This window comes from Temnothorax nylanderi, unplaced genomic scaffold, assembly GCF_030848795.1.
Source record: "Temnothorax nylanderi isolate EJ_2023f unplaced genomic scaffold, tnyl_v1.0 TNYL_tig0124_pilon, whole genome shotgun sequence".
Taxonomy (NCBI): domain Eukaryota; kingdom Metazoa; phylum Arthropoda; class Insecta; order Hymenoptera; family Formicidae; genus Temnothorax; species Temnothorax nylanderi.
This window is the reverse complement of record NW_027249186.1, coordinates 20813-35742: the sequence shown is the minus strand read 5'-3', so window position 1 is coordinate 35742 and position 14930 is coordinate 20813. Positions and strand designations below refer to the sequence as shown.

Sequence of the window (14930 nt, the reverse complement as noted above, 5' to 3'; positions counted from 1 at the left end):
ATACATTTAATTTTTTCATTAAGAGGCTTGGTGATGTAATATTTAATGCCGTAGAATTTTAATGTTTTAGTACCGCGTTGTTTCGTCAGAATTTTAATCAGAATGCATAATTGGAAAAAGTTGCTCATATTTAATGAGATAATATTTTGCTTTCGCTTATTATACAAATACATGCGTTGCATTTTAATTTATATTTAATAACACGATATTTCAGTATTCTAATATCGCGTAACGTTGCCTCCGTCGAAATGCTACCTGAGCAAAATGGGACTCCATGCAGCTTCGTGGAAAATATGCCATCCAGAATTTTAGGTCGGAGCGAATACGCTGCACGTATTTGACGATCCGCGCCTCAATTTCGCTCGGGGGACTCTCTGCGGTTTTCATTCGGCACAATCAAGTCTGCTTTTTGCAGTTCGCAACTACAATCGCTCGCGTAGCCAAAACGCGTTTATCGCACACGCCCCCGTCCGCGTCTGGAGATACACATGCAGTCAGTCAGTCAGCCGGTGCACACCCCTTCAGCTCGCCTAGATAGCGATTGTGTTTTTACCAGCATACGCATTTAACATCCTCCGACGATTGCCAATCGCGCGGCATTATCGGAGGATTTATTAAAAGCTCATTTATTATCGGCTGTGCGTGTCGCCGAACGTGTACTTGTTGTGTCGATTAAACGCATATTTCACCCGCGGCTGATAATTTCAAATATTTAACGTTAATACCTCTGTTTACCATAATATTAACAGTAATATTTTTAAAAAATAAAAAAAAATATAATAACTAACTGAATCGGATTATAGTATCTTAATAGATCAATAATTGATGTTTCAATATTCTGCACGCAGTATTATTGAAATGTCATACGTTTATCTGTTTATTATCACGTATTATGTTCTTATGCCCGAGATAACACAAAAGATTACTGGTATTTTCCGTTCGACAGAACTGCATTTTTCTGTTTTATTCGACGACAGATCCGCACCTGTTTCTCGTACGGCGTCGAAGCGATAAAAATTCGGTACTCGCGCCGTTCTCCTGAATCACACGGCCGCAACCTTTGAATAAATGTCCGAGGGAATGTGCCTGTTTTTTGACACTCGACGACGATGCCAACGCGGACGCTACTTGGCCGCTAAATCCGTCCGTGTTTGGGAGATTATAATTAGAATGGGAAGCCTCTCGCAAGGTCGAGCAACGCATCGCTCGAGATAGCGGTTATTCATTGCAATCGCTCATGCACCTTTTGCCTTTAATGCGGACTGTAATTTTCGTTTAACACAGTAATATGTCTCGTAAAACGTCTTCATTACTGCCTGAACTTGCGTGGGATTTTGTTTACAGTTGAAATGAACTCTTAAATTCCTAAGCTATACGAATCTTACTTACTTTCATCACTTATGTTTATCCCTATTATATTTTATTATGCACTACATTTATTTTTTTTCTTATTATCCTTATTATTCATTTAAACTATGAATTAAAAAAAATCATTATTTATATTAAACGGTGTATTAAAAATGCTAAGAAGATAAAATAATTTGAAGAATTACTATGGAAAAAGAATATTTTTAATTTAGTTTCTTCTGTGTCACTGGATTAAAGTTTAAATTAATGGGCGGATAATCGTCACGTGTAAATAGTTACAGACAGTTTTATTTGCGAAATCGCTTTTCGCGCCAATTAGAGACAATCATCTCGCGATAACGTCGAGTGCCATTTATCGCGCGCGATAACCATATGGAAATAGTTGCAGTTCGCAGAATGCGCCGGGGTTCGATACTCGGTGCTGATTCACTGCTTTATTCGCGTTTATCCGGTGCCCCTTCGTACGCTCGCTCTCGCGCGTTGCACTTTCATTCCAAGCCCTCTCGTCGTCGTGACTTCGATATTGCGGGATCATCGGTCGGCCGGGCGAGAGAGATACATTAAAGGCGTGGGAAACTATCCGCGGCGAAACGTTGCTTAACTCCCATCTTTTTCGCGTCGGTCAAATACTTATACGTGGCTTCTCTCGTAGACAAGATGCTCGACGAATTATGAACAACCGCGCGATACAAGTTACGATTTCATACAATAACTGTGAATAGACATGATTATAGTTTCAATGCTTCGGGCTATCGTAGATTAATAAGAATTCATATTTATATAAATGTTAACTCGCTATTATATGTTAAACACGTATATAGACTTTTTTTTCGTATTAGCTTACTTGGTAACGTATTTCATTTATATTTCATGGCAGGACGCCGCACATTTCTATATCGCGTGGTTTTTAGTCGGTCCTCGTTCGATTTGAAGCGGATTTTTCTTTCAGCAAAAATACTTTATCCGAGGGTTTTTTCCTTCAAGTAGAGCTTGAAAAAAAAAACGATACGCTCTGCATTTTAATAATACGCCCATAGCAACTGCGGTATCAGATTCCGGCGAGTATGGACCACTGCACCGTCAATAACGACACGAATATCATCACGTTTGGAGCACGGCAACGCGATTGTTGACCTTGTTACGCGGTATCGCCGTCCTCCTGATGTGGACCCGCTATACTTTCGTTAATCAATCGCGATTGATGGACGTCGCGTAGATTGCCATCGTTCACTTCGTCGTCGGCGTCGTCGTCATCGTCGTCGTGTCGCGATTGACTTTATCGTCGCTTATTCGCTTCACATTTGGCAGGTCCACGATACATTCGCGCGAGCCTCGAGTTCGGTATATGCAGGTCAGAGTCACCGTCGAGCCGTGGTGATCGATAGCATCGACTATTCCCATTTTTAGGTACTGGCACGACGAAGGTAGCGGAGCCGTAGAAGCTCCGAATATCGAATTTTCAGCCGTTCAGGCCGTTCTTAGACGACCCGTATATTTTAGGGTAGAATTGTATAATTAATCAGGTAGAATATCTCATTTTACGTGTCGTAAATTTAATTGTAAATTAAAACGAGATCTCACGTTAACACCGTTAATTGGGATTGTAATCGTATGCGCGCACAAATATATATCGTTTTCCTTTGATCTCTTATTTTCAAGCCTTCTGTGGGTTATCGCGGTTTATCAATGCTGGGTCACGCCTGTACATGACAATTTAATAGGATTGTATTACAAACGTTATTTAATTCTTCTGTTAATTATTGCAATTCTTCCTCTACGCTTATCGGGCGTGCTATTTGCTTTTGAGATTAATTGTTGCGGCGAGCTGCGATCGTAATTAAAAAATAACAACCGAAGGTTGGCAGCAGTCGGGAGAAAAATCGCGGATCGTGATTGTTAAATCGCTTGGTTTGTGTTACGCATACGCTGATAAAATGCGAAGTAAGAAGAATGACGATGAAAATTATGTGAATGCTGAATCATACGAGTTCTTTGAATCATCTTTGAATATCTGAATCATCCGAGTCGCTGGAAACTGCAACTGGAAATTCCGTGCGAAAATTATAGGGCGTGAATATCTTTGAAAAACAGTTTACGGATAATGTTGATATCTCGTGTGATCTAGAACAATTAAGATTGCTTAGAACAATTAAAATTATCCCACCGCTCAATCAGATTTTCTCTCTCTCGTTTTCGAGTCACTGAATGAAAACGGTTGGTCCACTTTTGTACAATTGTATCCGCCTGCTTCAAGTCTTTTACTCGCAATGGTATACTTTTTCGTTCATATTAAGCTCAGAATTCATCGAGTCGAGATAAAAAGCGGTCGATGATTCTAATTAAATGACTTAATTATACTTAACAAGTTACGCTAGGTAGCTGTTCTTTTGTACTCACGATTCAAGATTGATTCGCTTTTACCTCGCACTTTCACGTATATAATTGCCGAACGTTTCCGTAAAAATTACGTACGAACGGATGGAGAATATGGAGATATACGTTTCTACCGAGACCGTGACTTGAAATCCGCGGCGAGGGGAAACGACAGGTTTGCGAGAGACTCTCACAATGCGATAGCGTTGTCGCCGGCGATGGTTGTGAATCATACATATGTAAATTACGTTGTAATCTTATAAGGTGGAGGTCAGTGCCTCTCATTGTGGCTTGCACGGGACGTGAGATTTCGCACCGTCTGCAATGGTCGTTTCCTCTCAAAGTCGAGAACGCATGGATATCGACTTATATTCAGAAAATACTTCCAAGATGGACTTCGACTCCTCTTCTCGTTTCAGATTTAATCCATTGCACCAATGAGCCGAACGTCTCCATACCGCAGCTCGCTAATCTCCTGATAGAACGCTCGCAGAACACAAACTGGACGGTAGTCTTTAAGGCCCTGATCACCGTGCACCACATGATGTGCTATGGCAACGAGGTAATTACCTTTCGGACGCTCGTCTGACCCGCGAGACGCCCGTAACATTCCTTCTGAAATGACTTTTCTATTTACAGAGGTTCACGCAGTATCTCGCGTCCAGCAACAGCACGTTTCAGCTTAACAATTTCCTGGACAAGAGCGGCGTACAAGGTGATTATTTTGTAAATGATCATATCAGTGGGGCTTTACGTTCTCCTACCATACCGCAATATGTTCCAGAATTGATGGATGCCGACGATACCAGGCATTATTCCTTTCGAAAATCAAAACAAATGATGTTACGTTATTTGCTGGCATCTCTTTAATTTACGAAAGGATAATTATCTTTTTAAAATAAGATAAAGTTTACCAATAAATATAAACAATTTTTAAAAATTTTTTAAATAAATATTCTTTACAAAGAATAATTAGTCTTTAAATTCTGTAATGAATAAGTGTTCATTGTCCATCAATTCTAGAGTACCCATACTTAAAAGAAAACTAATCTTGTAACAAAATTTAAAAATGCGATTTATTTGGGAAAATTAACGTTTATTTTAACAAAACCATTGCGATGTGAATTCATCGCAGCACGATGCATATGGCTTTCCGCACCCTCGTTTATAAAAATCGTGCACCGATATTCGGTCAACAGAAGACTCGTGTGTCGATAGTCGAGCGAGCTGATTTGTTATGCACGCGTCGCACGGAAAATTGCAACAGGCGTAATTTGAATAGCCGATCGCGGACACCTCGATTCCACGTCGAGAACTTGTTTACGGGAGACCTAATTTTATTCACCGATTGGAGATCATTAAATGTAACGTTGATCAACTGCTACATCGATCAGCAGCAATTATTGAATTATTTAAATAATTATTATTTGTTTAAACGGTGCAAAATCATTGCTCCAATCGCGAATTTTTTAAAAATGTTCGCGCTATTAATTTCCTCGCATTGTGTAGCTATCATCCATATGGAAAATGCGAATCTTTCTCTTTTCCATGTATCTGGCAACTATGTGTATGATTTACTAACTTGGACTAACTTTCTATCTCTTTGGGCATGAAGCAGGAATACGCGTGGGTGAGTTCTAATCACAAACCTTCTCGTTTTACATTAATGGTACTCATTAACCGTGCTTTGTAGTTCTATGTGTTCAATTCTAACTTTGCTAGAATAAAAGAAATTAATGTACATGCTATGGATTTATTAATCTATGTATTGTATCAATTGTGTGATGTATATTGATAATTATACACCCACACAAGTATTATATGATTAGGCTTACAAGATGTTGGACAAAATTATAATTTACAATCGGCGCTGACATGCACGCTTGTGTAACTTTATGAAATTAATGCAATCGCACCGGCGCACTGCCGACTTTCTAATTTCACTTTTAAGCATTGTTGCGTGGCGATGCCTATTAGTGCTTTTGTTATGTCTACAGTATTTATTATGGACAAAAGTGAGTAATTGTCGTTTGTGTTCTGCATCAGGATATGACATGTCACCCTTCATCAGGCGCTACGCCAAATACCTCAACGAGAAGGCTCTCTCCTACAGGACGGTAGCGTTCGACTTTTGCAAAGTGAAAAGAGGGTATGTGTTGAAAACGTGTTTTTTCATAGATCTTAAAATTTTATTTTACTGTATTTAATGAGGGAATTAATCTCCGTTGTGTAATCGACATTACAGGAAGGAGGACGGCACTCTACGCACAATGAACGCCGAGAAACTCTTGAAAACTTTGCCGGTACTGCAGTCGCAACTCGACGGACTGCTGGAATTCGATTGCACGGCTAACGACCTCACGAATGGCGTCATAAACATGGCCTTCATGCTCCTCTTTCGAGATCTTATCCGGTTATTCGCCTGCTATAATGATGGCATCATTAATCTGTTAGGTAACACCATTCAACATATTGTTTTCCTATCGCATAACAAATATTCAAAGGCTTGTAAGAATAAATCAATTAATCGGATGATTACGATTGTAACCTTTCAGAGAAATATTTCGACATGAACAAGAAACAATGTCGAGACGCTTTAGATCTTTACAAGAAGTTCCTCATACGCATGGACAGGGTCGGGGAATTTCTGAAAGTGGCGGAAGTAAGTTATACGATCTTAATATGAAGACAGCAAATCCAAAGGATTAAGGATAGTTACTGAACCTATTTTTTTCTTTACAGAATGTTGGCATCGATAAAGGAGACATACCAGATCTGACAAAGGTATGCGCACTCAAAGTATTATTTATTATCTCGCTATCTCGCTATACTGTCTATGATAAGGGTTCAATTGTCTCTATTTAACTATCGGTTACCATTTTGAGGAACTATTAACAATGAGTGAAAAAAAAATTAATATTTAACCGATAATGTAACATTTTTATTTGTTTCTTCCTCTTACATTACTGACAGGTAATAACATCTATGATTATCTTAATGAGGTAGAGTTAGTGTGGCCTAGTATAGAGCAGCATAGATATTTGGCGATATTTATTCTGGGAGATTTCGTTAGCTGATTATACTACTAATTTCTTTATTATGCACATGTGCGCATAAAAAAAAAGATAAAGCTGACAAATTCTCCTATAATAAATGCATGCATTTTAGCAGAGAGAAATCTCTTCTAGACCAAATGCACAGCTAAATTTTACCTTGCACCTCACTGAAAAACTTTAATAGCGCTCTATAAATAATGGACAAACTGATTTTTTAGGCACCAAGCAGTTTATTGGATGCCTTAGAGCAACATCTCGCTTCCCTGGAAGGAAAGAAAGGATCTGCCGCGAATACGCCAACGCAGTCAGCAAGGTATGCCGACTTTTTCCATTTATTCGACTCATTTAAGTCTCACATAACAATCGGATGTAGGGATAATTTTAAACGTCCTATGTTGAATGCTATTGAAATCGATATGATACTTCTCCCTCTCTATATACTTAGAGTTCCTATAATAAGAGTTAAGCCAATGTGGTGACGATTTTTGATTGGTCCCGCCATATGTTTCAGCCAAGTTAGTGAGAGTGAGACAAGCTGTAAGTAGGAGTGAGACAAAGCTATCATGGTCGCCATATGCTTCAGCCAAGAAGTTAGTGGGAGTGAGACAAAGCTATAACGGTGTCCTAACTCTTATTGTAGGAACTCTATATATACTTCTCCAGAGTCCATCGTTTTCGTCTCATTGTTCTTTCATATCCGATGATCAAAAACACGTTCTTCTACACATCTTTACAAGCTTCTTAAGCTATGAATATTTAAACATTACGTTTATCGCACATGCACATGTAAGAATTATGACACAGGATTGCGTTCGTTTATTTCGAGTACTATAAGTTGACCATTGATCATTTTATATTCATAAAACTACTAAGTATCGCCATTTTTTTCTTTTCTTAAGCAAATATCACAGAAGGTTTTGGAAGATAGTAATCTTAAGCACTATCTTTGAAAAGCTATATTCTCTTTTTGAATAGTTATCCAACTTGTAAAATTTGTCGAGATGGTATCCCCTGGATACGAGGTTAATTTTCTCCGATATTTTTAATATTTAGTTATAGAATATTCAATTTACGTTTGTATCCTGACCTATTTTAGGTATCCATGCTATGCTCCTAAATTTGGTACTCAATTTTTATGTATATGTGTGTATTTCTTACTGAAAATATATAATTGTAATTATTACGCTATTTAATTTATCGCTCGTGTACACTGCATGAATTTACAATAATGAATTTAGATAATTGACGTATTTCCCTATAGTCTATTGATTATAGTGGATATTGAGCATGCTATGATAAATTGTCAATTGCAATTAACAATATTGACGATTTACCTTTATGGCCTAAAACTTGATAATTATGGAATATATCATAATTGATGTGGCTAGTGAAATTTGTTGGACAAAATGACATTTATTATTTATAATATTTATTATTTGTAATAAATGTTTAACTCATCGAAGTACATAATCGGTGTTAAAATATCCTAAAATAGTAAGAATATTATGTAAAAACTATGTAACATTTTAATGCACATATATTTATCTGTATAAAATCGCTTATTAACGTGTAGCGAATTCAACACCATACTCATAGTATGCTATTGAAAAATGAACAATCTTCAAATCAATGTGTACTATGTAATATAATTTGATTGAGTACACAAGCTTGATGCTATGTTTCACTACAAAATGTAGAACACCTGTAAATGCATATGTACATTAGGAAATATAGTAAAAAAGTTGTAAAAGAAAAGCAAGAGCGTGTGAAAAAGAAGAAAGAGAAAGAGTGTATGTGTGTGAGTGTGTGTGTGTGTGTGTGTGTATGTGTGTGTATGTGCGAAAAAGAGAGGATGCATGCGAGCGTGCGAGTGGTAATGCACACTATGCATTTCTACGCATTGTTACATCTATACGTACTACACCGTTTGTTTTTTGTTTTTTTGTTTGTCTCTTCTCCTTTGTTTTCAATTATCAATTTTCCTTTACGCTCCTTTCTCTCTCTCTCGCCACATTTTACGAACTCGCTGAAACGGACCTTCCGTATTCTTCTTGTCCGTCCTCTTTTCTCCATCCATCGACACCACAACATCCTATTATCATCGCCCAAAAGCAGCCATAGAACCAATGTAAAGTCGGGAGTGTCCGCCCTGTCTTCCACCAGTACCGCATTCGGAACAGCAGCCAGCAATGCGCGGCTCGAGCAAACCGGGAACGGCCACATCGACGAGGCGTTGCGACAGCAAGCTCTCGCGGAAGAGGAAGCCGCCATGAATCAATACAAGGTACCACAGCTCGTACAGTGTTGCTAATTATTATGATATCTGAATTGATAGATGAGAAACAAAGCTTCGATCGGTGGAGCAGCTTGACACGGCAATTATAACATATTAATTTTCTATTTAAGTTTTAGATATCTCAAGATATTCCTTTCATTTCAATTTTTTCTTCCATTGCGATCCCCTGCAAATAAGCGCTATATTAATCCCCGATGTATGTATTGCAGGCAAAAGTACAATCGCCGTCAAGTACTAGCACGAATCCCTTCCTCAGTTCGCCGACCAATAACGCTAACCAACCGATAGTGGACTTGTTCGGCGCAACATCAGCCGACAACCAGGTACGTCTATTTTTGATGAGAGATGCGATCCCCCATTCAAAGTGGGAGATTTAATTCATGTTATTGTAACAGCAATCTTCCCAGAAGGCGTCGGACGATCTGCTGCAGCTGGCAGGCAATCCGTTCGCGAACATGTTTGGGGCGCAACCGGCCGCAGGTACCGCGCAGCCCGCCGCTCAGATGCAGAACAACATGTGGATGACCAACGGTACTGGTGAGCACAAGCACTTAAGTCGATATAGTCTCAGTGATCATCGCTGCTTCTTCCGTCACCGCGCTTGTTTATGATATTTTTTTATCCCCCTTTTATTTTCTCATTTTCTTTTCATTTTCCATTTTCTTTTTTTCTTTTAGGTTTCGCGTCAACTGCGCCACCGGCAAATAATAACTTTGTTACAGATAATAGTTTTTCCTCCGTATTCGGAAATCAAGATCAACAATCCAGTAAGTGCTTCACTAGCGAAGTAGACATAAGCGGGAATTACGAGCGCATTCACGCGATTGAGAAATTCCGTGCACCTTCGTTTTCTTTTTCTGCCGTCTTGTGTATATCTCTCTTCCTCTTTCTATCGTAGAACTTTTGCGGTCATTTTTATGATACTTTTGCATCATACATCTTACATTTTAGATACTTATTGTTAGTAATCAGCGCCTGAGCAATCATACGCGTGCCGTTTAACGCTATGAGCAAAGATCCACTGAATGAAGCAGCGTTTACAGCTCTACAAAAACATTTTTACTATAATAATAGTGATGATAATTTATTCTTGCATTTTTTTCTTTTCGTATTGTAATATTTGAGCATAAACGCTGGTTCTCCGGGTGCAACGTTGACACGCGATATTATAAAGAAATGCAACCGAGCGCTACATTGCGTTAACATTGCATTCGAATGTTCCTTTTTTTTCTCTTTAACTAACGTATTAACGGGTGACGGTATAACAATTGCGAGACAACAATTTTACATTGTCACCTCGTCCGGACGCAAACAAGAAGGAAGCTAACTTATGCACCTTGATCACTTTCTGCGCAAGCTGGTGCCCCAGGAACGGCCGCGTCCGTACCTAATCCCTTCATGTCCGATTTCCCGTCCCTCGGTACCACTGGTGGGCAACAGGTGACGAACGCGGGCGCTTTCGGGCTCTTCGATCAGAATGCCGGCGGTGTTGTTGGCGGTGAATCGGCGCAGGCAGCGCAAACGGGGACGGCGTCAGCCGGAGACCTTTTCAGTGCCGGTCAAGCGGATCTCTTCGGGGGTGACGGGTCCGCCGCCGCCGCCGCCGCGATGCTGAGGACCCCCGCGAACGGCGGCGACGGGGATGCTGCGGCGGCCGAGGTGGTGGCGTCGGCGGCACCTTCTGCCGCCGGGAAGGCATCGTCCACGGCTACGCCGCCACCTAGACCACCGCCACCTGCGACCGCTGTTGCCGCCGCGAACGGTGCCGCACCGCGTGCACTGTCTCCGTCCCACGGAGCGTCACATGGTAGGCCAGCGGCGGCAGCGGCCCCGGCCTCCTCTGCTGGCAAGAGCGCCTTCGACGATCTCAACGACAGTATCCGCATGGCACTGGGTGGGTCTCCGTCGCGGCCGGCGCCCATGGTGCAGCAGCAGCAAGCTGCGGTGGCCGCGCAACAACAGCCGCTGCAACAACAAATGCCGCCGGCAGCGGCGGCGGGCGCCGGTATGTTCGGTATGAACGATCCCGCGACCGGGCAACCCATGATGACCGGTGCGCCGATCGTCGGCTACGGTATCCCTACCCAAGCCCAAGTCCCCGCGGGGTACGGTTCGCCGGCAAAGCAGCCGATGTCAGGTGACGGGAATGCCTAAACTAATTCACGTTGATCGCATGAGATTCGCACTAGCTGTTTCCCCCCATCGAGTTCAAGTTTCTTTATTTCTCTTTTTTTCTCTTTTGACCTGGTTGCGTCGCGATATTGCATCCTAAATAACGTAAAAGTCTATAAGATATTTAGGAAACATCAATTTTTAAAGGACATTCTTTAGGTATCTACCTAACAATAAGATGTCTTTTGGACTTTTGTATTGTTCAGGAATTGCTTTTTCGATTTATGTATGTCGCTCGATCAGCAAGCTGCATTAAATATTTATACTCAGGCACGTGATAGTGTTAGATAATTTTGATTAATTTCAGCGTTTTCACGAGTAGATAAGCACGCCTGTGTTATATACAACATTCTAGATATCGCAAAAATCATGGAGAAAAATAGATGATTCAGACATCTCTTCAGATAGACATCACTTTACTCGAGTGTACTCATAAAACGCGATAACCTCTAATCGTTATTTCTTTCTCACGCATAATTTGTAATTCAACTTGCTTACAATCTATCTGCATGTTCATGACTAATTGTACAGTGACTAATACATAATTCCGCGTTATTCTATTCAGAGAATTTCTGCACGCTGTTATAGAGATTTTGGAATAACGTTTTGGATAACGGTCCTTTGAGATTAAATCCCTTGAGCATTATTTTTTTTTTAATCAGAAAATTCGTTGCTTGGCGATTATGCTTAATTCTGTAAATTTGTAAATTTTCACAAACTTCACGACTTGCTTTAAATCTCCATTTCATATTCGGGTCTATGCTTAACGTAGATGTTGCTTAGGAGTTTTGACAGTGTGGTGCCAGTACGTCTACGAGTATCTTGAATTTAATATTATTTCAGCCGCGGGGCAACCGGTCGGTGCAGCCAACACCGGCAAGGTCCTGACCGGAGATTTGGACAGCAGTCTAGCCAGCCTTGCGCAAAATTTAACCATCAATAAGAGCGCGCAGCAGCAAGTCAAGTAAGCGTGATCATATTTTTATTCATGAGCGATTCCATTTTGAACATTATGTAAATCCAGTTGCGTAAATCTTTCTAAAATGAATATATTTATAAGGATGATAATAATAGATTTATAAATAATTCATAGTGGCGTAATATAAAGACGTATCAAAACTGCGCTTATGCAACATGTGACGATGAATTGACGAGTATTTTTCCTTTGCAGAGGAATGCAGTGGAACTCACCGAAAAATGCTGCAAAAACAGGCGGTTCGGCCGGCGGATGGTCACCGCAGCCAATGGCAGCTACTACGGGTGCCGGATATCGGCCCATGGTGAGCTTTTCCTTTTCAATTTTATTGCCGTAAGGTATTTTCAGCATGTTTTCTGATTGTCAATACACAAAGTCACACATACATACACACACATACTGTTTTCGACGCATCATTTTCAAAGGACAACCGCTTCTTCATTCTCGATAGAACTCTGTTATTCTCACACTTAGAACCCCGTAGATCATTGACCCCGTTTGTTCCTTACGGTATTGTTTTAATTCTATCACGTAGGAATTCTACGCGGACTAGTAAATTATTTTAGTTTGTTAGCGATCTGCTAAGTGTGTAGCATTCTCGTACCTTCAGCTAAACATGTTAAGATGTAAGTTTACCGTTAAGCCATCTCGTCCGCCGTGGGACTCTTCCGCTCTCTTCGTAATACCGTAACGACAATTTTCTCGTCAATTAGCACCGTTTAGGTGAGTGTGTTTTGCATGCACGGCATATGGCATGTTATCGGCTGTGTTGCAGGGCCAGGGAATGACGCAATTGCTACCTACGACCACCACGACTATAGGTTTTCCCTCGCAGCCCGCGATGATGGTAAGTCCCATGATCACGAGCGTTTTTGTTTCACACACGCAGTGAACGAGTTGTTTAACACAATAAAGCGCCAAACTCATCTCACCTCTCCGGATCACGAGTCTCTGTACAAGAATAGCGTGTGATAACACGAATTGTCACTAACTCACTCTGTCAATAATGACAATCGTTGTACAAATCGCATAACGGTCTTAGTTTCACTAGGCGAAGCAGCGAATCGTCGGGAGATGACGGTCTGACTCGACGTCTCGTTCCGTTTCCTCGCATTATGTGCTTATGCATCGATATACATACTCTTAGCGCACGTTTCAAGAATGTAGTAGACAATACAACATGTTTGTCGCAGTTATTTATATTTCTATAGATTAATTTTTAGATTTATCTCCCTGCGTACTTGGCTGTAATTTGCTTGAGGTGTTAATCTATAATGTAGACAATGTAGATAAGTTTTAGGATTACATAAAGCGCGCTCGTGTATAAATATTACACCGATGTACAGATATATTAGAATATATTATTAATTATTAAGCTATACTATATTTTCTGCGAGAAAAACGTCGCAAATATAAAACGAATTGAGGAAAGAACTGGTCTTATTTGAAAAAAATGTATTTATAATATTTATCTTATCTTATAGAATACATATATTTGTGGCAACATATGCGATCTTATAAAAATTAATGCGGTTGCTATGTTGCTATGTTGCTTTCTATAAGATAGAATAAGAAGCTCTAAGTGTATTTTTCTTTTTTCCAGCCTTAAATTTTAATTGTTTAAATAATGTAAAAATAATGATCAATCTCAGTGTAATTTTGACGTTAAGGAAGACGTTAAGTTTCGCAGGCACATGCTTCCTTTTGTACATAGGTCTCATTTCTCTCGCTCTCTGGTGTCTGTAGGGTATGCAAGGTATGCCGATGGGCATGCAGGGTATGCAGGGTATGCAGGGTATGAGGCCGATGATGTGTACTATCCCAGGTGCTTCCGCCGCCGGTGGCGGTATGATGGTTGCGGGAGGAGCTGCGCCCATGATGGCCATGCCCGGCGCGAATCCCATGATGGCTGGTCCTAATTTACAACAGCAGCATCCTCAACCTCAACCCGCTGCAGCAGCTCAGCCACAAGGCAATGCTGTCCAACTCGATCCCTTTGGCGCTCTGTGAAGGGATTAGGTACCTACCTTCACTTATTCTACGCCATTCTACGCGTCGTGTCGTTGCTGAGGATCTCGGAGCGTAATAATAGAACGATCTGTGATAAGAACGCGTGCCGACTAAGGATAACGCGACAATCCGCAATGTTATGACGGATAATATTCTCGTATTGAAACTGAATTTTCCTTCCTTATATTTTATCGGGAATGATTTCATGTATGATCTTATTAAACTCTGTTTAGGCGAAATTTGGATCCGCTGCTGTAATTTTGTATAATTGTCTATCTTATTTCTTAAATTTTGATTTATTTTATTGCATCTTTTGTACAAGTAATCTTCATATTTCTTTTCGAACAGTTTGAATGGGCGTTGCTCTGATACCGGGGGATTAATGTTCAATAATCTTTGTGACTCATATATTTGTGATTAATAATAGGTGTCTTGTGTAACATTCAACTTTGAGATTTCCAAATTGTTAATCTTAAAGATAATCTATAATTTGGGACGAAATTTCGTCTTTAAGTTATGCGTCGAACTTTATTAAAGTCTTGTAATTATATGCATAATATTACGTTTTCCAAATTATAAGTTATATAATTTTAATTTTGAGTAAATGTTCGTTATATATTAAATTATACATAGAATTATGTCCAATTCTATCTCAAATTATAGATTGTCTAAAATGGAT

The 14930-nt window shown here is 40.1% G+C and overlaps 1 protein-coding gene across 21 annotated transcripts in view; it reads left to right on the top strand.

Moving 5' to 3' along the window:
* The window catches only part of Lap (phosphatidylinositol-binding clathrin assembly protein lap), a 35468-nt gene that overhangs the window by 12357 nt on the left and 8181 nt on the right, over positions 1-14930 (top strand). Inside the window, exons 2-18 of one of the 21 annotated variants that reach the window (XM_071713391.1) lie at positions 4161-4303; positions 4381-4456; positions 5357-5371; positions 5788-5890; positions 5987-6195; positions 6297-6403; positions 6484-6525; positions 7016-7110; positions 8910-9081; positions 9303-9416; positions 9489-9630; positions 9771-9860; positions 10451-11230; positions 12109-12229; positions 12437-12545; positions 13017-13088; positions 13988-14260. In XM_071713391.1, coding sequence (XP_071569492.1) covers positions 4161-4303; positions 4381-4456; positions 5357-5371; positions 5788-5890; positions 5987-6195; positions 6297-6403; positions 6484-6525; positions 7016-7110; positions 8910-9081; positions 9303-9416; positions 9489-9630; positions 9771-9860; positions 10451-11230; positions 12109-12229; positions 12437-12545; positions 13017-13088; positions 13988-14251 — 2654 coding nt within the window. In that variant the 3' untranslated portion in view covers positions 14252-14260. The remainder of the gene's footprint in view (positions 1-4160; positions 4304-4380; positions 4457-5356; positions 5372-5787; positions 5891-5986; positions 6196-6296; positions 6404-6483; positions 6526-7015; positions 7111-8909; positions 9082-9302; positions 9417-9488; positions 9631-9770; positions 9861-10450; positions 11231-12108; positions 12230-12436; positions 12546-13016; positions 13089-13987; positions 14261-14930) is intronic. The other 20 variants (XM_071713395.1, XM_071713402.1, XM_071713397.1 and 17 more) reach the window with 20 other exon arrangements.